The sequence below is a fragment of the Vidua macroura genome, chromosome 1 (assembly GCF_024509145.1).
Source record: "Vidua macroura isolate BioBank_ID:100142 chromosome 1, ASM2450914v1, whole genome shotgun sequence".
NCBI classification, from domain to species: Eukaryota; Metazoa; Chordata; class Aves; order Passeriformes; family Viduidae; genus Vidua; species Vidua macroura.
In genome coordinates this window covers 53,946,445-53,973,832 of record NC_071571.1, presented here as the reverse complement: position 1 = coordinate 53,973,832, position 27,388 = coordinate 53,946,445, and the positions used below count along the sequence as shown (strand labels likewise).

Below are 27,388 nucleotides of genomic sequence, written 5' to 3'. Positions count from 1 at the left end.
ATTGAGACTGGAACTTTGTCAGCCACACATTCTTGACAAAGAATAATGTAATGCCTTACCTTCTAACAATAAAAAAGACAGTGTTAGAGGGAATCTTATTTACCATGATGATTTTTGAGGTTTTCAGTAACAAGACAAAGGTTAATAAAACAGTGTTAGACTTTACAGATTTGGATGTTTAAAAACGCTTTCCAATATTTAGAAGTTTGCAAAGAGGAGATACCATTCACAAATTACTAAATAGACTTTATTTTTGTTTATAAAACTGTCAGGATTTTTGTCTATTACATCAGCTTCTGTGCTAGCTATGGAATTACTTCCTCCACAGAGTTTCAGTGCATAGTGAGGGGTTACTTTGTTTTCCATGTTATCACCCAGAGTTTCCAGTTTGGCTGTAGAGAGATTTTCTTCTGTACTGTCTGTATTATTTTGCTTATCTGTCACTACCCAGTACTGCTGACCAGCCCCAGAAAGGCTTTCTTTGAGACTGTTAGAATCTGTAGTTTGCTCTGATTGTGGTCCAGGTTGTTACTCTGTGTCCATGTCTTGTGTTTCACTGTCAGCTTTCACCTTGGCAGCATTCCTTAAAACAGCTCTCATGACAACTGGGACTGACATGCAACTGAAGAAGGAAATGACACATTAGTCACTACTACAGACATCATATGTTCTTTAAAGTACTTCTGTTTTTTGAACTGTGGCTGACACCTGAATGAAAAAGAGCATTACCTCCTTTCTGGTTTTGTCTTGTACAACCTGGTGTTACTTTGTAACCATAATATAAGCTACATGTGCTGTACCAGAAATATGACACACTGAAATCTGCTGAGTCTTTGAAGTTAGGTATGCACAGAAGCTTTGAAAGAGTGGGAGGTCTTTTAGTCTGGTCAGTCTGGTCAACAAAAAAAAAAAAAAAAGTCAGAAGGGTGCTTCTAGTGAAAACCAAAACTAAGAATATTGAAATATATTCATCATTCTTGAGTTTTATAATTGTAACCTTCATGTTTTGTGTAACACAGGTACAGGAGGTATATTTTCTAAAACACTCGCTATACTGGAGGAGTTTTTTCCCACTCTTAACCTGGTTCCAAAAATAATACCTAGTTTTAAAATCAGGTTTGAAATCCAACCTGCATTGGTTTTGTTGTCATCAAACAGATAATAGTTGTGTACTAGCTTATGCCAAATCGCTTAGTGCTCTTAGACTGTGTTCGGAATCAGTTTGTCTAGCCTATGTTCATGTATCACAACAACTCGCTCTTTTGGAATTTGTTCAGAAAACAAGCCAGACTCAGTGTTGTAGACATGCCATATACAACTCACTTTCTGAAGAGAACCACTGACTGCTATTAGGTAGATGTGTAAAAAGACCTTTCCATGGTATTCGAAGTTACGCTAGACATGAGACTGTCATCAGCTAGAGTCTTAAGAAAAGCATCTTTATAAAAGGTAAAACTCTTCACTCAATAGTCTTTCCTTGCTTCCACATGCTTTCTACTAGAAACACTTCATCGCTGTTAATGTTCGAAATTTTTGAAAATGATACTTAAGACACTGAAGTAACATTCCCATTATTATATCACAGCATTTTACTAGAGTGAAGTTTTCCAGTTGCTGAGTTCATGGCATTATGAATGCACATGATATCTCCATTTAATGGACATCTGTTAGGAAATAAAAGTACTTACCATTTCACAGTTCTTGCTATGAAGTCATCAGTAGAATTTAGAGTTGGATCTTGAGGATTTAAATGAAGGTGACATTGGACTTCTCTAGAGGTTATAACATCAATTACCACTAGGAAGGAACAGAACAGAAAAATCTTTGTTTTGAAATACTTACAAATATTGAAAACAATCCTTTCATTTTGATGCTTGAAGAGATGTAAGACTGAAGCCAGTAGAAAAAGGTTTGCAGCAATATATTTGCATGACTTGCTTTTCCTTAATATACTTAAATCAGTAATAGTGGAAGTTACAATTTATTAATTAAATACAGGCCAAGACAAAACAGGACTTTAATATTTACATTTACTTTCTGTGTTCTGAGTATAGAACACCTTCTAGTAAGCAGTTTATACACAAGTGCATAAAAAACACTTTGTGTTTTTTCCTGGGCTGCATGCTGTTGAGTGGCCCTTAGACTTTGTAACTGAGAAACATAGTGCAAGAGCCTAGATAGAACCAAGTCCCCTGTCAGCTCAGTAAAGAGGACAGTATCAATTATTCCACACGTACCACAGGCTAAATTCTCTTTCACAGGATGAAGGAAAAAGACAGAAAAGCTGGTGTTCTTGTGTGGTACCACTTCAAAGTAAAGCAGTTCTGAATCATCTAGAAATAAAAATACTGTTTAGTGATATCCACTATAGAAGTTGGGTTCTTTTTGGCTGAATTAGATGCCAGATTTTAAAAAATACTGATAAAATAGTCTGATTTTTCATTACTTTGACAACTTAGTTTATGTTGATAGAATAGAATGAGCATGGAATTTAAAAAAAAAATCAATACAGTGTTAAGAATTTTTTATCATTTACAGTACTCCACAAGTAATGACACTTTTGGCAAGGGAGTAGTAAAATCTGTCAACACCCAATTTAAAAACTAGTTTGTCTCTAATACTGTGCCAGCACTTCCAGCCACACAATTTACCTTCATTTATATGCTTCTCAGAGACACAGCTGCTAATAAGTGTGTTATATGCCACTTGATGTCGAAGAATCTCTATTATGCCAGGCACACACTTTGGATGGCTAAATGGGATTTTACTGACCAAGGTTCCTGCTAAACCTGATTTTTCTGAGCCCTTGTTTATGACGTAACAGTGCCTTGGGCAATCTGGAAGAGACTAAGCAACAAATAATAGTGATGTTTCAAGGACAGAAAACAGGAAAGTAAAGCTTGATGTTATCAGGCAATTGTACAATCTACAACAAAAATATTTTTGAAAGATACATTTCTTGCATGTCCATGGTACTTCTGCATTTCTAGTAGAATCCTTAGCGGAAGCTAAATGAGATCCACTCTCCCTCCCAAATACATCCAAATTAGGCAAATATATGCAGAGCCAAGTGGTCAGGAGTTCAAATGTCATCAGTTCTTCCAAATACTTTTCAGAGCTCTGTAGGCTATAAAAATGTTAGTGACCAAAATAATAATATCACACTAATGCTGCTTGACAGTTGCACAAACAGAATAGCAGTTTTGCTGGAAATCTCTACTGGATATCAGATGTTGTTCCAACCTCTATCACTACTACTTTTTCTTTGGAGAGATATGTTTGCCTGGAATATCTCCTGATGATTCACTTGACAATTAGGAGGAAATAGTAAGAAAAATTTACCACCTGTCCATGTTAACTGTGATTCTGTGACAAAATTAGAAATGGAGTATGTTGTTACCTACTTCAGGATGTCAAATGGGAACTGTCCCTTTAAGAACAGGGCAGGGCAGTTAATGAGGAGAGTCTACATAAACAAAGGCTGAAGAGTTTTTCCTTGTGTGTCCATGGATCAAACATATTTCCCCTACACTCATTTCAAGGTTAGAATGCAATTCAGTAATTCTAAAAATAAAATCTTTAAACTCAGAAGTAAAACCTCTCACCAAGTACAAATATTTTAGAGAATTGATGAAAAGTTAGAGAGCCTTTCATGTGCATCTAATACAACTGAAAGATTAAGTCCATCTTACAGAAGAGAAGAGCTATGCCAAACATTATTTTAGCATGGTGTAAATTTACTACTGCCTTCTGTACCACCATCTCGAGTTCCAAGAACTAAGCAGGAAATGAGCACTATGAACACTGCTAGTAGAACAGAAAAAAAGTACCCTCTTCTTTTGCTGCCATGAATTGCAAAATTAATGTTTCCTAGCAAAAAAAAAAAAAAAAAAGTAGCTCTTTGAACCTTGTCTTGTAGTTGCCCTGTACATAAATCTGGCAGAAAGCGTCTTAGCCACAACTTTCTGTTCTAAAACTTTACATCTGATGCAGCCTAAGCAACTGTATTTCAATAATGCAGTTATTAAAAGGAAAGCCTTCTTCAGTTAAACAACCTTGTCTCTAGATAGCAGTTGGCATCACTGTTGTAACAGTTTATATTTTTCTTCCTGCCAGTCCCTTTAAAAGGAATCAATAGTCCCAGTGTTATCTAATTAAGAAATCCATTTTGTTAAAACAGTGTGACACGCAGCATGATAAAGATCTTCAAAAATCTAGGTAAGTACATTCTCGGGACTTGCTCTTCACACCAGTCAGTAAGTTTCCTTCTTTTTAAGGCATTAATGATAAAGTTCTGAGCAATTTTTAGAAGAATAAATATTTGGGTTACACAGAGACAAATTAGTGTGACTTCAGCAGCCAAGCACACAGTGTTTTATTAATGAGGATGAGAAGCTCACTTACATGAAAGGCTCTAATACTGCTTCGTAAATTGAACTATTTCCTAAAGAGCACTTTTGTTGGGATTCTGGGAAACCTACATCGTTTGCTTATGGGGAAATGGTAATTCAGTATATATATCTTGCGCAACAGCACAGTCTGTATCAGATGCACACTATACTTACCACAAAGAAACAAGATTTATTTGTAGACAAGTCTTCACTGCATTTTTCTTTAAGAGTAGACTGAACAATTAGTTCATACAGTGGAGCTAGTTTCAAGCCAGAAATCTGAATTCCTGAAACCAGGTTATTATTTTTATTAGCAGTTAGGTTAAGACAGTAGGTTATGAAAGCTACTATTAAAAGCAAGTCCAATGCTTTGAAAAGATAAAAATACTGATTTTCTTTCTTATTCTCCTTTTTTTGCTATTGGGAATTTGAGGTAGAGTGTTTAACTTTGCCTGTAATTGTCATATCTTTCTTAGAACTTCTGTGTTTTACACTGGTTGTTACACTTGGACTGGTAGAACAGAATATGTTCTGCCCAAGAAGCAAGTTCTTCTTGCAACTTTAACACGGGGAAGCAAAAAGCAAATAAGCAATGCATAGTCACAGAAGTACTTAGTCTTAAAAAACATTATAACATGCCTGTGAGTTTCTGTATCTCTTCAATACTGGATGAGGACATTGGAACAGGCTGATGAAACTTAAGAACAAAATGAGCTGGCAAATCCATGCTGAGTTCATCAGTCAGTTGCAAAAAAGAAGGGTTGCTAGGAAAAAAATGTCAGAATGAAAGGTTTTTTACAGAAATTGCCATAACAAGGACTCTTAGTGCAAGGCCACTGTTGGGTCCCTAGCAGTTTATTATGTTCCATACATTTTCTGACTTGAGAAGTGTTTTGCTTTATAAATGCAATTTTAATAGTTTAAAACATGATTAATGTGAAAACTGACAGAAACTGAGTGGTGTTTCTTACAAATAATTTTAAAGTATTTTAGTTCATAATGTTACTTCAGACTTCCCCTCCAGACAACACTGAGGTAGATAGAGATGAGATGTCAGTACCCATAATGGGATGACAAACTATTTTGTGTATTTTAGGTGTAATATCTTTCAGTATATGCTTTCTTTATTGTCAGTCTATGAAGGACTTGTTTGTGGAATACTAGGAAGTTCAGTAATATTGTTCCAGTGTCTCTTTCTGGCTTCAAATCTATGGATAAATTCATAATTCAATGCAACTGACACAGTTAAATATGAACACAATACCTTTGAAGTCCATTTGGGAAAACCATAAAAGCCACAGATTATAGACGGTGTAGCTATGGAGCACAAAGCCATAAATAAAACAGAACTTCTATTTCAGCAGAGGCTAAATGTAAATTATTCTGAAGTCAGTGCCAGTGACTTGCAAATCCATTTCTATACTGACAAGTGTCTAGAGCCTCACCTGTCCTCTCCAGCTTGAGGATCTATAATTAATGGAGAAAGAGGCAGTTTGTAGAGTGTATCTGTGCCTTCAACAGTTACAACTGTTTTTGTGCCACATACCTGGGAACCTGAGGGAGAAAGAGAATGGCATTCTTTTCCTTAATTTAGTATATATTAATCCTATGCATGCAAAATATACAGTGGTAAGGACTTGGAAGGTCAGGTCCAACTGACAGCCACAGTGGTGTGGGCAGTGAAGAGAAGCCTACACTGACCAAACCCAAAAGGCCAAAGTTGCCCAAAGATGATAGCAGCAGTAGCTGAATCAACAACCAAGACATGGAAAGTAGTTTCCTGATGGACATTAAAACTGTGCTAAAATGCATCACATAAACTGTTCTACTAAACTAGAATTTTAAATGTTAGTTCTGAGCTTTCATTAACTTTGCTTAATGAAACAGGTAGTATTGAAAAACTCTTGTTAGCTATTTCTGCTGAAACAGCAGAATAGCTGAAATAGCTTTACCATGATTTAATTCTGCTTCCAAAACTTGGTAGGGAGAAATGTAAAATTCAATGTTCATTGGGGTTCCTGAGGAATAAAAAAATAATGGTTACTACACAGGTCAGTAGAGGAAATATGGTGGGTGCCTTGACAGAAAGGTGAAAAAACCAACACTGTAGATGGGCAGAGGGAATTCCTTGTAAAAGTACATCTCTACTTACAATATCTGTTCAATATATGTTCTGTATATCTGTATGTTATCTGAGAATATAGGCACAGTAAGTCCCTACAGCAGGTTTTATTTATAGTAGAGGATCTTTCCTGTACACAAAGATCAGCTCAGTAGTGTGTGTTGATTACAATTTGAATTCAGAAGAAGGAAAACAAAAAAAGAAAAAAAAAGGTGGGGGGGAGAAAAAGAAAAAGGTGGGGGAAAAGGGGAGAAAAAAAGGAAAAAAATCACCTCCAGTTCTTGGCACCAGGTGTCCTACTTTTCCATTAAGTACTTCAGTAATTCTGTTTAGATCCTGTGTTCTATTTCAAAACACATCTTAATTAGTGTTTCCTGCATTGCAGTGCTAGCCAGGTTAAGGTAATTTCTAATTTGTATTCTTAATCAAAAGAAAACAGTGTTTTCTTGGAAGTAGATTGTATGTCCAGCTTCCAAAAGACCACAACTCCACACATGCATTACTTCTGGGACTTGGGCTTCCACTTTCCCTGTATCAGAGCTCTTTCATGTTGCACTTTGGTGTACTATTTACCAGAAGTGAAGGGGGTCACAAATATTAGAGTGGCAACTGGCTGAGCAAAGAATGAAGAAATAACCTGGATAAACTAACTTGAACAGAGCCACTCTCTGACTTCAAGGGTGTTCATATAGATGAATACATACAGCCATACATTTACATAGTTGTGTACAACTCTGCAGTGCATTGACTTACAGCATAGATGGGACAAATAATCTATTTAATTTATAAATAATATTTACTGAGATATCAGTGACCAGCGGTGATACAGCACATTAGTTCATAGTGTTATTATGCTTCATAAGGGAAAACTGCAAAAATAATCCAAGAGGGTGTTTCAAGTACCAGGAGGCCATATCTGCCAAGGTATGCGTGTATGTAACTTAGTAGGCAAGATATTGGAGAAGATATTTCAAAAATCCAGAAGGAAAGCACTGCCCTCAACTCTGATTTATTGAAAATAATGAAAATCCTCATACAATTACCAGAAGGTTTAGGAAACTGTTCCCCATCTATCTGTAATCCTACTCTATGAAAAGACAAATGAGAAAAGGAAGGAGAAAAGCTGGTATCCACTCTTCCTGATCTAAAACCTGAAGATAAAATCAGATACCAAAACAGCAGAACCCCAAAAGGTCTATTTTACTTCTGCCACAGGGAGATCTAAACATGACTGCTGACTTTCAGACATACTGTTTGCTCCCAGTGGGTGGTCATGTGCACACACCCCCAAGCTTTGTAACCAACCAGTTTCCCAGGAAGTCCCTTAGATAAAGCACAGGAGTTCAGTAGATTGACTTGTTTGCTTGTCTGGGGCTGACAAAGGCTTCAAGTTTCCCAGTGGGAGAAAACTCATTAGCCTTCCACATCCTGCTCTATAATTAGATCAGTTAACTTGATTTTTAGTGAAATGAAGGGGTGTGGGTAAAGGGACAAAGACATAGACTATAAGTTACCTGTCAAGAAGAGACATTGAATAAAGGTCTTTTTCAAGGGCCTGCAAAGCATGATATCCCTTAGCTTTCATTTCGCTGGGAGAGAGAAAAGACAATTTATTATTTTTATAAATAAATGAAAGTTAGGCTATGGATCTCAAAAGTTTTTGAGTAAAAAATAACTGCAACCTGTTTCCTGGAATTTGATACATATTTGACAGGTCTTCTAGAATCTTGCCAAAGGCATCAAAGTTCTTCATCCTAACAAAAAGAAATAATGACTATCACACTACTAAATGAGATGGAAAATAACTCTTTTATACATAACTTGATAGAAAAGGCACCCTTTCAGAGTTACAGTGGCCCCCTTCATATCAGATCAAGTAGCAGTAGTGATTTAAATTTTCTTAGAAGATACCAGAAAATGAGAACCTTTGCTTTTTTTGCAAGAAGCACTGTAATTATAGAATTATAGCTGAAACTGGCACTGAAGTAGGAACTACTGAAAGCAATAATTGTACATGAAACACAAATATGACAGCTCATCAACTGCAAAACACTTTTCCAGATGTTCCAATAAAGCTAGTCATGTAGTACTGTTTCCCTAAGACCTTGCATGCATCCATTGATCTTTTCATTAAAATATCAAATTTGTATTAATACCACACTTCACAGCACCATGTGACCTTAAATATAACTGATAGACACATCAATCAAAAAAAAAAAAAAAAAAAAAAAAAAAGGGGACAAGTGATTTGGTTTATAAATGAATGGTTCAGACTTCTTAAACCCCAGAATTCCTGTGGATTTTGACTTGGTGTGACAGCGTGGAGCATGTTCAGAATAACCCACCAGGTAAATTACTCCTGTGCTTAAGTAGATTTTATATGAGTTTTACAAACCTTACTAGATTCTGATGCTGCAGTCACACAGACTGCTGAAGACTTTCCTTCCTTTCCTATGCAGATGTGGCTGCAGTGTGGATCAGCAGAGACAAAATAAGCCTGCCTGAACTTTTACATTGGGACAAATTCTTTCAAACCTGGAATCTAAACAAGTCAGTCAGTCCTCCTCTGTCTCTTTGCAGCTAGACTAGTGGGGAAGCAGGGAAAAAGGAGGGAAGCAAGCGCGTGTGGTACAGGAACAGACACAGCACTAGCCTATGCATTAGCTGGCTGGTTCATCTTAATTTTATAGTTACTTTGAGACTCACGGGAAACATTAAACATATAACAAACTGCCTTACGACCAAACAAAATACTACTCCAAGAGGTGTAGAAGGGATACTTGTGTTTTGTGACGAATCTTAACAAAACCAGGAAGGCAAAGAAGTAGCAACCACAGTACCAGTGGTAACTATATGCCAGTGCTCAGAGCTAAACTGCTGGCATTAACATCACTGAAGTAAAAAATCTAGGAAAATGCAAGTTCAAGTTTTAAGTCATAGCTGTTTACACCCATAAAGCTAATATAATTTCATTCCTGAGGAAAAAGAGGGCTGAAAAAAACTGATGATGAATAATACAAAAGAGAGATTAAACACTAAAGGTCAATTATTATTCGTTCTCTTTTTACCTTCCCTATCTACTATTCGGCCACAGTATTTAAATAAGAATCCAATTTCCTAAATATACCAATTATTATTAAAATCTGGAACCTTGATCATATTCACTGAAGAACTTGTAAATAGACTTTTAAAGTGGTGGCCTGACCTGGAACAGCAACTATTCAGACAGAACAAAATGTGGTAATAATAAATATATACAGTGCCCTACTGCTACATGAGAAAATTAGGGTCACATCTCCCCTGTATGTATTTGCAAAGAAACTCAGGCCATGTGATACCACCTTGCTTTCATTGCTGTGAAAGAAGCCTGAAGGACATGCAGTTAAAGTATTTGCATAAGGACAATACGAGGGCTAGTATTTGATGGAAGGAGCAGAGGAAAAGTAATACATAGTTTGTATGTCTAAATCTGCCATTCTGAATTGTCATCATCAGTCCATTACCAAAACTATGGGTCCAAGTAGCTCTATAATTCTTGCAATCAAGACAAAGGCCAGTATTCCAAGGCTGTGTTTGACTGGCAGCTAGAACCAACATATTGGGGATTACTCTTTACCCTTGCTCCATTGAAGCAGATGCATTCGATGGAATGACTTGAGAAATAAAAAATGCCTGGAGTATCTTTACAAAATTATATTTGCTGTCATTTTAGCCTTGAATTTACAAATTCAGAGCAGATAATAATAGTTACAATGACAACCAACTTCCCACAAAAAATGGAATCCAAAACAGAGTCAGTTCTATTGTTTTCTGGATTCTTATTATTGTTCCCTGATTCTCTTTCCTTTTTCTTTTTTTTTTTTTTTTTCTCTTCAGTTTTTACACTGGAATGGTTCTAGCATCAGTAATTCCTTTCCATTCAACATGAAACCCTATATGTGATTCTTTACCTTAGAAGCTGGACCAAATCATCACAAACCTACAGGAATAAGAGACAGGAGTTTCATCTTTCTTGCCATTTGTGACACATCTTCTGTAAGCACTTCATTAGTAATTATAAGCTTGATCCCCATTACTTTTAAGTAGCTGTATGGTTAGCATAAAAAAAATCCCCAACACTCAAAACCAAGAATAACAGTGCAATGTGAAAAAAATATTACTATAATAATTGGAAGAAATCCTCTGTGAAAGAGGATAAAATTAACAGAAATAGTTTGTTGATAAATTCTTTCAGAAAAAAAAATTGCATCTTGGCCAGTTTTTCTTTTATTGGTTGTGCTAGAATTCTCTGAATATGCATTTTCATTCTAATGATATTGTCCAGCACTCACTGATCAACAGACCTGTGCTGGTTAAATGAGCAATTTGAAATTCCAGTACTGACTTCAACTAAAAATAATGGACAAAATTAACTCCAATGTAATAATTGTAATAATGTAATAATTTGGCTACTTAGTGACAAAAAAACAGAGTTTATGTTCCCCAACCCCCCCCCCCCAAACATCTTGTTATATCTTTGACCTGAAGGGTTGCCTGTAATTCTGTAGCAACTGCAGAACATGATATGTGAACTTCAGGGTGATATTCTGTGAATAATTGAATAGAAATTTTGCCAGAAAAACATCCCCACTAGTAGAAATATATATACTCCTAAAGAAGGCAGAACAAAAAACAGTATAGCTCCAAGACATCCACTGAGAATATATATTGCACTACATCTTGGTAGGAAAATATTTTAAGCCCCTGTTATTTACTGTATACTGGTAGCATTGAAGCATGAAAATAAAAATATTTCTTTGCAATACCACAAAAACCTTGGAAGGTGAGTCTGTCAGCTGACTTTTACTGTAATACTTAGCACTAGAGTATTTAGTATCTGTAACTGAGTTGTAAGTTTAGGTGAGCGATTCAGATGCCTAAAGAGGTACCTAGTGTCATGAACAGGCTTCCATGTGTGACAAGACCAAAAGGAAGTCAAAACCTTTCTGACATGACAGCTGGAAGCCAGGTCATGAGAGACAGAGAAAATTAATTTTACCACAGGAGCTTCTTCAAAGTGAGCCAACTTTACATCCATCACATCTCCATCCTTCTCCAGCTGAATTTCTACATAAAACATCATTGATGTTATGTAGCAGGCAGTCCCACTGGGGCTAACATGAACAGTAAGTCTGATAAGGATGAGAAAAAGAAAAAAAAATAAAAAGCTTGTATATATTAAAATTCTGTCACTTAAAAAAGGAAATTAGCATAGTTCACTTGGTCATGGGAAAAGACACCAGGGATGCTTCAAAAATAACTGTTCCTTGGCTCAGCCTCTGAAAACTATCCAACCAGGCATGTATTTGTGCTCTGCTCTTTGCATTATAATGTTGGTCAGCTCAAAACTATTAACCTCAGTCTGTAGCTTTGGGATGTAGGCATTTATACCTTCTCTTTACCCAAAAACCTTCTACACAAAGGGCTAATCAAAACAGGCAAATACACTCCATTAGAACACTGAGCTAAAAAATAACATTGTTGACAAGCCATCCAGACGGTATTCCTCTCTGGACTTGAGGCCATGCTTGCTCATTTGCATTTATTCATAAACAAACTTACCCTTTTTGTCTGGATAAAAGTTCCAACATGTTCATCACAGAAAACATGGATTTAGCTGCAAAAACCAGAAAGGCAAATTAATCAAACTGCAATGATCAAGAAGTAGAACCAGTATTTTCTTGCTTTAAAGGATACGATTTAGGTAATGAGAAAATAGTATCTCTTGAATGACTTGTTATTAATGACAATTATTATGATTAATAAGTGCTGTGCTGTGTAGAAAATATTCTCAGGCTTTAATAATAGCTGTAGCCTGAAGGCTTAGCCCAAAGAAGAGTCGCAAGTCTCTTGTCTCTTATCTACCTCTGTGTTTGTACATTTGACCTCTTCCTGAAGAACATCAAGAGAAGGATTGGTAGATTCCACAAAATATTTTAAAAAATGTACTTTGAGTTATCCAACAGCTCATTACCATTTAATGTCTTCTCTATCTTCTCCATGCATGAAAGCAATAGACCATCTGGAGCATAACTGACAGGCTTTCGAAGTGGATTATCCTAGCACATTTGTGAAAACAAGAGACAAAGAAAGATTCCTTAAATTACTAGCTAAGAGACACAGCACACAGATGCCCCTGGTTATTTGTTTTTGTCAAAGTCAGAGGTTACCTATGATTGGAGCTATCTCGGAAATGGCAGCACTGAATGGATTTGTGAAGATATTATTGTGCAGTACATACCAGATGTAATTGGTATGTAATTTGGAGCAGGGAGTGGCTTTCCATTCCCCTGTCTTTTCAGGTGATCACTAGATGTATCAGCTAATTTCACTGTGAAGCTAGAGATAAACTAAGAAAATACTTGTGGTTTTATTTTAGAAAAAATCTGCCTGAGCGAATAGAACAGATCAGTAATTGCCACAGGAGTACTTGGTTAGATTAGAATACAAGTTTCAGCTTGTAAAGCTATTCACTTCAGTAGCAAGCAAACTCTCCCAGTTTCTCTTCAAGCTCTTGCCTGAAAACTTCTCATACTTCACACTTCAATTAGCAAAGAACACTCACTGCTGAAGAGTTTTCACTTTGTTCAAATTCAGGATATTGTTTTCAGAGTAAAGCTTGAGTTCAGCATTAATAACAAGAAGCATGGAAACAAATGGGAATTTTTATACTGAGCTCACAGCAGTTGTGCTAATCTGTTTTTTATGAAGATCATTCTTAAATTAGCTACTGGAAGGGCAGGAAGCATGGAATGGTATATCACAGCAGCAGAAAGTCTGGATAGCAGATTTCAGACCCGTTTCTAAAATACAGTATTTCCTCCCAGTCCTATAGGCAATAAATTGTCTTTACATACTATGAATATGATAATGATAATGAATGTAACCTCAAGTGGTAGACAATCTAACTCTTGAATAGTTAAAACAATGTTAAAACAAGTTAAAACAATGCAAGAAACAACCCCCAAAGTGTTAAAAGTAGGCAGGAAGGAAACTTTGTCACTCATTGTCCTAAGACAAATGGGGAGCCAGGCTATACTAGGCACCAGGTTTTTCTGGGGATTATCTTTTGGTTGGTTTTGGATTACATGGGTTTTTTTGGTTGGTTGGTTTTGCTTGTTTTTGAAAGTCAAGCAATTTTTTAACTACCTTGGAAACATACTCTTATACCACATATCCTTCTCTCACCTAACCTGTGAGTCTTACCATGCAAAAATAAACAAGTTTCAGAGTTTCAGTCCATGGCCTTTGTTGGTATTTTAAACGCAACTGTTCCATTAAAGCATTTGTAGAAAGAGCTGTCACAACACCTGAAAAACATATCAAAATGTTCTAAATATAATGGCAACCAGAAATGCTGAAGGAGGACAAATGAAAAACCTTGCTAAGGTCAGAGATGTTATGCTTCAAAGAAGGAATAAAAAATGTTTTACTTGAATTTTGCACATACAAACATCTAATTTTTGTAAGACTTTGACAGAAAAAGAGCAGGAGGAGATTTTTATAGGCAAGTATTCTCAATATTAAATACAGATATGCAGCCAAATCTTCAGTTTGTTAAACAATTAGGCTTTCTTTACCTATGCACATTTAATTATGTGTATTCTTTAAAAATACTAAGGCTTTGCCACAGACTTGAGATATCCAGATACACTCACCTAGAGCTCATTAAAGCTCACTTTAATTAGAGATAAAAAATTAGAGATTTTTTTTATGATGAGGGTGTTAAGACATTATTAACAAGTTGCTCAAAGAAGTGGTGCATGCCCCCTCCCTGCAAACATTCAAAGACAGGTTGGACAGGGCTCTAAACAACCTGATCTAGTTGAAGATGTCCCTGCTTATTGCAGGAGGGTTGGAGTAGATGGTCTTTAAGGGTCCCTTCCAACCCAAATTATCCTGTGCTTTTGCAGAGGATAATCTCAATGAAGGGGTGCAACTTTTTTTTTTTTTTTTTTTGTTTTTGTTTTGGGGGATGACCAAGGAATGAGAATGGGGCTGGGAAAAGGAATATATTCAGTCTATCATCTGTCTCCCTGTAAATATTCTTTCTGGCCTTACACAGAATCCAGATGTACAAAGAAAGTTTTTTGCTGAGATGTGGTACTTCCATAACCATTACCTCCATCAGGAAAAAAAACAGGAATGAATTTCCTAATACATCAGTCTGAGACAGGTAGGAAGACTCCAAAGTTATTAATAAGAATAAATTGAATCCTGCAACATGCCATCCACTTTGCTCTGCCTCAGAACCAGAAGAAATATTACAAAGGACATCTTTGACTTAGTGGGCACAACAGCTGCAGAGATCTGGCCCCTTTGAGCCAGAGACCCTACATGGGGAAAGAGAGATGGACTAGGAAAGGGATGTCCTTTTGCATACACCAAGGAGGGATAGTGAGAAGGGACTGGCAGTTTCTTCCTCCTTCAGGGAGGATGATAGAGCAGCAACCACAGCTCCCTATAAATCAGGCCACTTCAACCAGCTGGAGGAAGAGGAAGCAGTGGACCCCAATCAGCTCTTGCAAGCACAGTCGCGGGGAACATGCCCCCACTCGCCCATGCCTTCATGCTAATAGAAGGGCTGCAACCCACCCTGTATCTCTATTCACACTGCAAGAAACCAAGCAGTGTATTTGTAGCAGCTGCAACACAGCACCCAGGTGCTTTGCAAGGCAAAAGCCTTGCTCCTTCAAAAAACTGGTCCCCAGTGGTTAGTGTTTCAATTTGGGGCTTGATAAGCACAGGAACATTACCTCTGCGACTTTTTACAAGTGGTACCCTGTTAGCCATGTTCTTCCACATCTAAGGCATAATGTCTATCCCCATCTTTTCAGGTGTAATATTCTCAGAGACTGAATTTAACTGGGGGACAAAGGCAGGGGGAGGTATGATAGTAACAATCATTCAGCAAAACAGCAAAACACTCCAAAAGGGAGTTGTTCGCCTTGCTTTTTAGTGGAAGGAGTTAAAAAAAACAGAATTGATAATGTTTGCATTGTATTTGTACAAAAATGTGTATATTTTGTGGCCACCTCAGTTGCAGTCTGCTTGTACATAGGAATCAGTGCACAATGGCAGTGTGAGGTTCAAGGGTTAATCCTGGACCTTTGTACAGGCTCTAGCTTGAAATGTGGTTACTTGGGAATGTCAAAGTCTACAGCAAGAAGAGCATATCTCCTACATAAACCCTGGGTGGCACTGTTTCAGGATATCTTACAGCAAACCTTCTGCTTCCAGCTATTAATCCATCATGCTGCAGTGCCTGAAATAGTCTCATACCACATAAAATAGATTATTTTTGACTTGGATGTAGGAACCTGAGTAGAAACTAAATCATTCATTGTCCTCACTAAGATAACAGAAAAAAACCTAAACATGCGCCTAGGAATCCCAGGAGAAGTATAATGTCAAAAAGTGGTATTTGTTTCCAGACAGGTGTCAAGCATACTATTTAGAGAAAGTCAATGCAGCTGACTGAATTAAATATATTTGCACTTCAGCTTTTACAAAGGAGGTGAAATGTGATTAAGTCAATTGATAATGTAATTCCACACTTGTGGTAAATCACACTTCTGTAAAATTATTCGTTTGGTGTATGGTATTAAATACTAATTTACTTTTTAACCTGACATTAGCAGTGAACACAGGTATAATCATAGCTATAATCATGAGCTTTACCTGTTAATTGGTGCATGAATTTAAAAACATGTTTTCAGCATTTTTAGGGAGTCATTTTAGCTTAGGTTTGTTTGAACAATCTATTGAAATGTTTTCTGCTGAGCAAGAACATGTACTATGGCCCATATAAAGTAGGTTGCCTCAGTCCAGATCACAGGAATGGGTATGTGCAAATATGACATACCACAGCTTGGTACTGCTTAAAATTTTTGTGGCATTTTACATAAATGTTTGTCTAGAGCTCTTTGGAGTCTCTGTGATCTTGATACTAACTCCAGTGGTTTGATTGTGTCCTGAATAAGCAGAAAAGTAAATTATTTGCTGACTATCTTGAAGAGAACACTTCCAAAATAACAGAAGGAAACATGCCATGGCTTACCTGATCTGCATAATAGCTGTTCTGCAAATAAACAGAGAACTTCAAGTGCAATTAGTCTACTTCAAGTTCAATTAGTCACAATATGGTTGATTAGTACAGTATGGCTGATAAGTCTAAAATACACTTTAACTTTTAAACAAAAAAAGCCTTTTCCATTGTGCTCAAATGTATGTATTTAGGTAAATGAATTTACATCATTTTTCCAGGATAGAAATTGTGCCAGATTTTCATAACAAGACAAATATTCCAAGACAATTATTAGTCTTCACATAAAATTGCAATATTGGAAAAAATATTTTTCATATGAGAAACAGAAGCTTAAGCATTGTCAGAAAGTTCCTCACAACAAGGTGCTGTTCTAGTATTCAGAACTGTCATATTGAATTACTGCACTCGAGAGAAGAGTTAAGAGTGATGAATAATTAAAAATGTTCTAATTATAGCTTCCCAGGCATATTAAATACACAAATATTTAACTGGGTCAGTTCGTGGTATAAAAAAACCCCAACAACTGGACATGCATTATCATGAGTATAGAAAATAATCAGAATTACCACATGAATCCTACATGTCCACCTGCTCTGGATTACTCTCTCTTTGAGTATTCATCAAAAACTGCTGCTGACAGAATCGTTCATGTGCACAGTTACTTAATAAGTTGTCCCCAGATTAAATCCTCTTTTGCTCTCAAATAATTTCAGGTTATCTTATTCCCTTTTAAAGGGTAAAACAGGTATGCTTCTTCAGGCACCTTGTGAGAAATTAATTATTATTACTACTTTGTTGATTTTTGTCATGGTTGTCTGCATCTTGCTAAATTCCTGACTCTGTAATATGCTTCACCTGGGCACATTGTGATTCATATGAAAATGGCATTTTGTAATTTCATAATTGTAACATTTCTGATGATTTTTCCATCTCATTGAATGGTAATTTTTCTGAGAAAGAATCAACATATTGATCATTCATATTCTTGCATTAATTCAATTATTTTTTGCAGTGAAGATACTCTAGATTTATTATAGAACATAAGAAACCTTGATACATTTTAGTGACATAATTTCAGAAAATATTCCAGATATTCCATAATCAGTGCAATATTGGTGGGGTATTTTGTTTCTGGTTTCTTTTGGCACACTGGGGGGTTGGTTTTTTTCTTTTATTCCTATATCCAGTCTTGATTCTTTTTCATTTAAAGAATAAAATCAAAATAAATCACCAGCAATGTATCTTCACTGGCCTGCATCCAGCACTTTATTGGAATTGCATTTTTCCAGAAGCCCTCAGCTGAACTGCTGACCAGAGAAAACAGCAGCTACATAACAGCCCACAGTAAGTCTAAATACAAAACTGGGGCCTGAGGCACTCTGTGAAAACCAGTGGTTCCAGTTAGAACTGCATGATGTGTAAGAGATGTTGCTGTAATTATGAGGTCAGAGCTAAAACTGTGTTCTTTCACAAAGTGCCATGGGATTTTAGAGTGATCAGCACTGACAGCTATAAAATGGGCATTTAACACAAACATGAATCAGTGTTTATAAAAAATTATGAGCATTCAAACAATTCCTTTATCTATCCTAGATGCTCTTCCATCTACGGCAGTTTGGAAGTGCTGCTTAACTTTTATGACCTATAGTTTAGACTAATACGGTCTATAGTTTATGGCTTTACAACCCATAAAAACTACAGTATGCTTTGTCATTTTTCCTTCAGTCTCTACATCATCTCCATAGTTACAGAGTGTGAATATTTAGCTCCTGAGAGTAACATCAGAATATTGGTGGCTGCATTTTATTTCACTACAGCCATATAGACTAAGCCAGTTTTACTTCATTACTTACTGAATAGCACTTCTGGCACTTAGTCTGAGACACTTAGCATTGGCAGGATTTGACTGTTTCCTGCTTTTTCACTGAAAGTGATTAAAATTCTTCAAAGCCAAAGGCTGTATAGACAAACATCAGAAATATAGGTTCATAGCAAATTACCGTGTATGTAGAAACACATTGACACAGGGCATATATTTTCGTCATAGTCAAGATATTACAAACATTTGATATCTGCTTGACATTAGCATTATAATCTACAAGTAGTTATTGTCTAAATTTTTCCCTAAGGCCCTAGATCTATGTGACCACAATTTAAATAACCTCATGAAAGAACATGTGAGGGCTGCCTTCATGTGTGTGCATTTGCCCTTTACAGGGTTTCATAGGACACCATGATTGCTATTCATAACTGAACATTTGTTGCTTTTTCTACATCTCTTATCTTCCTAAGAGTCTTGTGATTATTTCTATAACTAAAATCAGGTGTTGCACCTTCATTCATATTGGTGACATCCATCAGCACGAAATCAATAGAACAAATCACTTGATAGCTGCCACAGCTCTCCCTGAAGAGAGACATAAAGTGAATGTAGCTGGCATATAATCTGCACAAAATGGCAAAATTAGTAACACCCATACTATGCTGAAGGTCTACATTGAAAATGTTACTGGTAGAAGATGGGGATGGAGGAGGAGGGAAGGAGAATCGGGAGCTAAGAATTAGTTGGGGAGCTGAAAATAATGATGAGCACTGAGGAAATCACTGAGGTAGAGGTGTAATACAGAAAGACAATAATTCTGCTTGAAGGAGCTTTCCACCAGTACATCTCAAAGCTAACCACACAGGAGCCAGCTTATTATTTTGTTTTTTCCAGACTGGGATGCAGAGAGATGGGGAGAGGAAGTGACTCCTGAAATGCTGGCCATGGAACTAGAAACCTGACTGCAATTTACCCGACTCTATTCTAGAACATCCTGTAGCACGCAGAAGAAAGAAGGAAACTAGCAATGAAAGAAAGAGGTGGAGAAAGACCTAGAAAATCACAAGAAAAAGACATGAAAAGAAACATTATATAAGTATGAAACCATATAAAGTATTAAAACCAGAATTAAGAGAAAAAGAAGGACATGAAAAGCAGAAAATACATAAAATGAAAATATTAAATAATTATATAGACAATACTGAAATCTGAAAATTAAACAAAATTTAGTGTTATTTTAATACCAGAAAAGTGAGATGAGTTTAGGTCTACTTTAAGCTATTTTAAACCAATTTTTGGAGATGATTGTTCAGCTTAAGGGTTCTAATTGAATGTATATAAGGATATGGATTATATAACATGCAGACTAAAAAAAAAAAATAGTGCAGTGGCAAATACTGATTTCAATAAAATAGCATGTGGGAAGGACTAATTTTTCAGGAAAGGCAATACCATAAAGGAGCTCAATCCCAATAAATGCCAACTGAAGATATTACAGTGGTGCCATGCAGACAGGAACTCCATATAAAGTACACATTTTACATCATTCTATGTTGGTTAAACAATTTGACACTGCTTTTCATATCTTATGTTTTAAAACTGAAGCTAATTAAACTATGAAGGCTTGTTATAAATACATGCAATACACATTCAGTTATACATTTTAATGCTTTTATATTTTTAGACACTTAGTAATTCCTTAATTATGTTCTTAAAAATGTTTTGTTCATTCTTATGTATTATGAACCAACTTTGCTGTAACCCTAACTCTCAGATTTCCAGATTCTTAGTCACCTACTAGAATGATATAATTTGTCCTAGTTCTGTTGAATGCCAAGATGAATGACTGCAAACTCATCATTACTCATTAATTCCTTGTTATTCAAGTCACTTAACCTCACTTTCTCTATAGGAATGATGCATTTGGGGATGAACCTTTTCAAACTGGTAAGAAAGCTGTAAGTGTTAAGAACCACCACTAGCTCAGATGGAGTACTGTGAATATTTTAATTTGGACAGATAATAGAGCTAAGGAAATACAAGTATCTTATTACCCAAAATCTTATTACAGTCATCCCACTATGGTTTTTTTAGGGTGTATATGTTTGTTTGCAAGTGTAGGGATACACATGTGACAGGTTTGGAGACAGTCACAGATGATGTGAAGCTTCTGGGAAGCTGATAGATTATGTCCTTGCAATGAGCAAGAATAGAAGAACAGATGTCCACACAACCTCTGTGTGTGTGTTGATTTGTAGCATTCAGAATCTGTACCGCATTGCATATTTATTTATCTGCACACATCACAAAAACATTCCCCAGGCTGTATGTGCTGAAAAAAGCGTAAAGACTGTGCCTATAGAGCTTAACCTCTAATTGTAAAAGGCAGATAAAAGCTGGGATGGGAGGTGGAGGGACTGGCCAAGATCAGAGCAAATTAGTGACACTGTGAGAGTATGCTGTAAAGTTGGCAAGTAAATACCTTGCAGCCTCTCGCTTACTCCCCTGCAGTAGTGGGGGGAGGGCGGGGAGAAACAGAAGGTAAGAAGGCTCGAGGGTTGAGATAAAGACAGTTTAATAGGGAAAGCAAGAGCTACGTGCTGCAAGTGAAGGAAAACAAGGAATTAATTCACCACTTCCCATGGGCGGATAGGTGTTCAGCCACCTCTGGAACAGCAGAGCTCCACCATGTGTTACTTGGTAAGAGAAATGCCATCACTCCAAATGTACCCACTCTTCCTTCTTCTTCTCCCACTTTTTATTGCTGAGCATGACACCATAAGGTTGTGGCCATCTGTCCCAGCTGTGTCCCCTCACAGCTTCTTGTGCACCCCTGGTCTCCTCCCTGGTGAAACCGTGTGAGAAAAGGCCTTGAGGCTGTATAAGCACTGTTCAGCAGTAACCAAAACATCCCAGTGTTATCAACAGTGTTTCCAGCATAAATCCCAAGCATAGCCCCATACTATCCACTGCAAAGAAAATAAACTCTACCCCAGCCAAAACCAGCACAGAGTAGAGCTAAGATTATATGAATTCCAATCCAGTAGTCTGTCATTTAAGACCTGGAGTTGTGCTGCCTAACAGCAGGCACCAAAATAAACTTTATCATATCAGATTTTCCTGCTAGTTTTCAGAGAGAAACAGGCACACTCAGAGGGATATCTGACTATCCCCCCCAACCAGTAGATGCCCATTGCCTCAAGGCAGCCATCACTCTCGGTTGTGCAAAGTGGGAGCCACATCCCAAATCCGCCCTTAGGCATGCCAGTTATATACCTCAAGAGTAGTAGGTCCTTAAAACCTAGTTATTCCTTACACAAAAGCACAGAAAAGCACATGAAGTTACAAACTTGAGAAGTATGAATATGTTAATAATTAGGCAAGTAATTGTCTTCACTCATTGTTACTTATGTTTTCTCACAGCTGGTGCAAACTGAAAGTGGATAAAAGCTTCTAGCTCTTTCCTTTTATTGGGGGGTGATTCTGCTCAGAATACATGTAAATTTGGGCTGGGTGATTTCTTTTCAACTGGCCTGCTACTTAGAAACTCCATTAATTCACAAATACATTTTATGCATCCTTACACACTGGTAATAAAGTGTTGTCTAATAAATTTTAATACAGTTGTGCCACCAGTCTAAAAGATAAGAAATTAACCATAATACCAGGAAATTCTACCTCCATGTATTGATTTCAGTTCAGCAATACCTCACAACACAAAGGCCCACACACCCACAGACCCAACAGATGCCACAGTAATCAGTTCTGGGCTGAAATAGGAGGGTGCCCTCAAGAACCAGTAAGTGGTTTTGTTCATTTACTCTTTTGTCCCTTCGAAAAAATTAAGTCTCTCTCACCCTGGAAGATTTATTGAGCACTTGAAGGAAGAATGGATGTTTTATGCATGATAAGATGGTTTTCCAAAGAATGTGGTTCATTTATTCATGTCATCAGAAATCTAAGATAAAATTACAGTGTTAAATTACTTTAAATATACTTTAAATATATGTTAAATTATACTTTAAATATACGTTAAATTATACTTTAAATATAAATTGTGTGCTACTAAATGTGTTCTACTAAATGTGTACTAAAGAAAAGGGAACAAGTACTTTTTGCACTGTGGGAATGGAAGTTGCACATCAATGTTTTTCCCAAAGTTACAGACATGTTTTGTCTGACATGTCCACTGTATCTTTAGCTTTTTAAAATAAATGAAATATTTGTCAGTTGATTTCTTAGTTGTATTAAGGTACATAATGCAAGTACTACTAGCACACAATTAATTACATCACTACCTAATTATTCTTCATAATTTTTTCCCTTCAAGAATTTTATGTGCAGAGCTGTAATGGCACATATGCTAATACATAACAAAGGACATTCATTACCTACACCCTTTATAGCCACATTGCAAATGTCTACTACACTACAGGTATGGTTTTAGGTACCTGTTGTAGCATTTGAACACCAGAGAGTAATTCAAACCTCTTGTTGCCTTGGGCTGTGGACCCTAGGTTCTTGTACAGACAATGGAGTGAACTAGTTGCAATACCTACTCTCCTCTGACCAGTTGTTCTCTTACACAGAGGAGCCAGAGTCATGCCGTAAAATATTCCAGGTGCTCCAGAGATGCTCTCACTATGGTCACTTGTTGAATAGGAAATATTAATGTAGTGCATTTTTATGGAAATACTTTTAGCTTTGGGTTAAAGAGCTCATTTTTTTCCACTTGGTTTAGGTAAGGTGCCAGGGGACAGATCCAAGCAAAAAATGAAAGGTATACTATAAACTGGTTTTTATTGCATTACAACATGCAGTTCAGGCCACAAAACAGAAATTCAAAATAAGTTTTTTTGTTTGTTTGTTTGTTTTGTTTTAAGATAGCTATAAAGAGAGATTAAAAGGACAAAGACCACATTCATTAACAAGCAGCATGGTGCAAAATGGGAATGAAGTCTCTCCCATTGTAAAGTGAAAAGCAGGTTCAAGACCACCTGATGAAACTGAATAGCCACAAGTCTGTAGGGCCTGATGAGATGCATCCCAGGGTCCTGAGGGAACTGATATTGTTGTCAAGCCATATTTGGAAAACCCTGGCAGTCAGGTGAAGTGCTCAGTGACTGGAAAAAGAGAAGCATCATTCCTATTTTTAAAAAGGGGAGAAAGGAAGACCCAGGGAAGGACATACCAGAGACCTTCCCCTTCCTGGGAAGACTGTGGAGCAGATACTCACAGAAAAATGTTAAGCACATACAATACAAGGAGATGATCCGAGACAGCCAATATGGCTTCACTAAGGGCAAATCATGCCTGACCCATCTGGTGGCCTTCCATGATGGAGTGACAGCAAGTTAACAAGTTAACAAGACTGACAGATGTCAACTACCTAGACTTCTGTAAGGTGGTCCCACATGACATGCTTATCTCCAAAATGAAGACATGGATTTGATGGATGGAATATTCAGTGGATAAGGAATTGGCTGGATGGATGCAGCCAGAGTTGTGGTAAGTGCTCTTATGCCCAGGTGGACGCTGGTGATGAGTTGTGTCCCTCAGGGGCCTGTCGTGGTACCAGGGCTCTTTAATACCTTTATCAATGGCACTGTTAGTGGGATTGAGTGCACCCCATCAAGTCTGCAGACCCATGAAGCTGAGTGGTGCAGTTGGCACAACAGAAAGATCATATCCAGGTGGGCAAACTTGAGAAGTGAACCCATAGAAACCTCAAGTTCAACAAATCCAGGTGCAAAGTGCTGCATCTGGGTCAGGGCAATGCCAGATGTGAGTTCAGACTGGGAGAAGAACTTGTTGAGAGCAACTGAGCTCAGAAGGACTTAGAGAGTTCACTTGCAGCCCAGAAGGCAAATGGTATCCTGGGCTGTATCAAAAGAGGGGTGGCCAGCAAATCAGCGTAGGTGATTGTCCCCCTCTACTCTGCCCTCATGGGACCCAAAGTAGAGTGCTGTGTCCAGGTATGGAGTCCTTAGCATAAGAAAGATGTGGACCTGCTAGAGAGAGTCCAGAAAGGCCACAAAAATGGTCAGAGGACTGAAGCATCTCTCCTACAAAGGCTGAGAGAGCTCAGGTTGCTCAGCCTGGGGAAGAGAAGGTTCTGGCAAGAGCTCATTGAGGCCTTCCAGTACCTAAAGGGCAAAAAGAGCAATGTCTTATATGGGCATATGAGTGATAGGACAAGGGGGGAATGGTTATAAACTAAAAAATTACATTTAGATCTTTAGATCTTATGAAGAATTTCTTTATTTTGAGAGTGGTGAGGCACTGGAACAGGTTGCCCAGAGATATTGTGGACACCCCATCCCTGGAAGCATTAAAGGCCAGCCTAGATGGGGCTCTGAGCAACATGGTCTAGTGGGTGTCATCTTGCCCTAGACAGGGGATTTGGAATTAGATGATCTTTAGGGTTTCTTCCAACCCAACCATTCTATGCAAAGGGGCATTTTCAGAGAGTGAAACAGCTGCTACCAACATCTAGGTAAGTACACTGTATGTCTTACATGGCAAAGGTTATTTTGGACTAGCTCTAGTATTGAAGGAATAAGGAAGTACTGAATGGCTGCAGACATCAGTATTAATGAGACCTTAAGTAAGATTCACCCACTCTTTTGCAACAGAAGCGTACTGGAATAAGTATTAAAAAGTAATACAACACAGAGATACTCAAAGGGTTGCAGAAGTTGGGCCAGGATTTCTTGAGAACTCCTGAATCATTATTTGTACAGGATCATGCAAAGACTCTTCCAACCTTTTCATGGTCTCATGAAAAGTGTAATGATAGATACCATGAAAACTTTTCCCTTTCATGAAATATCAAAAATGTTTTATTTTGAACATTTGGTTGACTCGGTGTTGCTAGCTTTCCTTTCCTCTCCTCCTTTTTTCCCCGCCCTCTCCATTTAACAGAATCCAACCTTTCTTTGTGTAAATGGACGTATTTTGATATTCTAATCAGAATTAATTCCATCTGGATTGCTATCAGTTTCTCAAACTCTCAGAAATTTGCAAAAATTAGCTCATACTGAAATGTGAGGCCAACAAAATTGAAATTCTAGAGGAATTTGGACTAAACACTGGCTAAATTATGTCAAAATGTCAAGATGTCAAAAAGTTCAGAAAACAGAGCACAGAGAACAATGAAAATTTTAAAGTGCACCTGCTTTGCAAACAAAGTGCAATGGCTCCATGAGGTGAACACCGAGGTCAAAGTTTTCATCTGAGGTGATAAAATCTGGAATTTCCAGACATGGAAACTACCTTCAGCCAAACAATTATGTGGAGGAGGGGATGCTTCAAAACAATTTGTATTGTCTGTGAATGGTTATAGTGTGAAAACCAAAGATACACACTGAGCAGTCAGTTTTGATATAACCATATTATGCGTAGGTTTCATTACATCCCTTACATCATGAATTTAAATCATGTTGTGTTTGTACAAAGCTCCTCTTTATGTCCATAATTTAGGAGTAAAAGATACAGTTATTAAGGCACTCTTGTTATTATTGTTGTGAAAAATGCATATTATATGGCTCTACGCAGATATTTACTATATGTATTATGCTAGGTTGGAAAGTTTTGCTGTATTAACATTTTAATAATATAGTAAATGTAGTTTTGTAATCAAAATTAAGCTTTAGTAGTTAAAATAGAAACTATGTGTGTGAGATATTCTTTTTATTAGAAAAGGAGAAGATAATCAAGGAATTCTTCGCACAGAGATAACAATTACAGGAACCCCTAAATTTTCCAGAGAAGAGGAATTTATGGTTTTCCTTATCAACAGAAACAAACTTCTTCAAGCCTGACTTAGACTCGAAGGCGCCTGGGGATTAACAGAAACTTTTTGACAAGTACCAGATGAATTTATTGTTTTAAATAAAATATATGCATAATCATGAAGTGTTTTATATATGCAACAGGTTACCCCTCTTAAGGAGTAAATTCTCTTTTAACGGGGTCCTTTTTCCTAGCTCATTTTTGTCCAACAAGAGGTACCCAGCCCGGGCTGTAACTCTTTGCTGTTATTGTCTCATTAATTGTCCTAACTCTAATTGTCTAACTTTTATTACTATACTTGTATTATTATTTTTATAACAATTTTATTTTTATTAAACTTTTATAAAATTTTAAAACAAGTGATTGGCGTTTTTCACAATTATTTGAATGATTGTAATTAATATGGAAACGCTCCTATCTCCCTGCTCTGTTTGGCATCTATAAAATCCTCCATGCATGGAGTGGTCCATTACTATAAAAAATAAAAAAACCAAAGCAAAACTCTCTTAAGAGGCCCACTGCTTCATGTTCCCATCTGCCAGTGATCGTTTTCCTTAAACTCAGTATATTAAATGCTTTCTCAGCTTACACATCTGCCCTGAGGAAAGCTCCACTAAAAATAATTGTGTTTATAAACCTAGCGACAGATGTCGGGAATTTATCTCCTTACCATGGCAGGACACGCCTCCTCTATTCTCCAGATGGGGGATTAGCTGGGAAGAAGGAGGGACAGACATCGAGCTACAGTGTTTTCTCACTATCTCCTTAAGAGTTTCGGCTGAAAAAAAGGAGGAGATGCAAGAAAGGAAAGCAACTGTCGTTTGAGACTCGGAGTTACGGAGCCGTGGGACAAGCGGGACACGACTCTACACCGGAATGAGCCGCCCAGGGAAGGCGCCGGCCGCGGCCCGCCCGTTACCCGCCCCCGCCGCGCCCCGCCTGGCCCGGCCCCGCACGCGTCGCAGACGGAAGCAGCCGCCCCCTTCCGGGAACCGGGCCCGGCCGCACCGCCCCGCCTTGGCCGGCACTGCGCCTGCGCGCCTCAGCCCCTGACACCGCGCTCCGCCCGCGGGGCGGGGGCGGGGGGGCCGCACCCGGTGACGACGCTGCGGCCTCTGCGGCGGCGCTCCCCGCCCCGCCCCGGCCGCGCCCGCCCTCCGCCCCGGGCCGCG

At 37.7% G+C, this 27,388-nt stretch overlaps 1 protein-coding gene across 1 annotated transcript; it reads right to left on the bottom strand.

Moving 5' to 3' along the window:
- Nucleotides 1–225: 225 nt before the first annotated feature.
- On the bottom strand, nucleotides 226–27,384 carry LOC128812070 (mediator of RNA polymerase II transcription subunit 1-like). The gene is made up of 18 exons (XM_053986227.1): nucleotides 27,311–27,384; nucleotides 26,887–26,994; nucleotides 13,759–13,862; nucleotides 12,527–12,611; nucleotides 12,115–12,169; nucleotides 11,552–11,684; nucleotides 10,464–10,492; nucleotides 8,196–8,267; nucleotides 8,028–8,102; nucleotides 6,786–6,856; nucleotides 6,344–6,409; nucleotides 5,837–5,945; nucleotides 5,031–5,155; nucleotides 4,566–4,678; nucleotides 2,652–2,847; nucleotides 2,238–2,333; nucleotides 1,689–1,797; nucleotides 226–622 (listed from the first exon to the last, which is right to left on the bottom strand). The coding sequence occupies exons 2-18, from the start codon at nucleotides 26,951–26,953 to the stop codon at nucleotides 529–531; spliced, it is 1,599 nt and encodes a 532-aa protein (XP_053842202.1). The 5' UTR covers nucleotides 26,954–26,994; nucleotides 27,311–27,384; the 3' UTR covers nucleotides 226–528.
- Nucleotides 27,385–27,388: the final 4 nt, after the last annotated feature.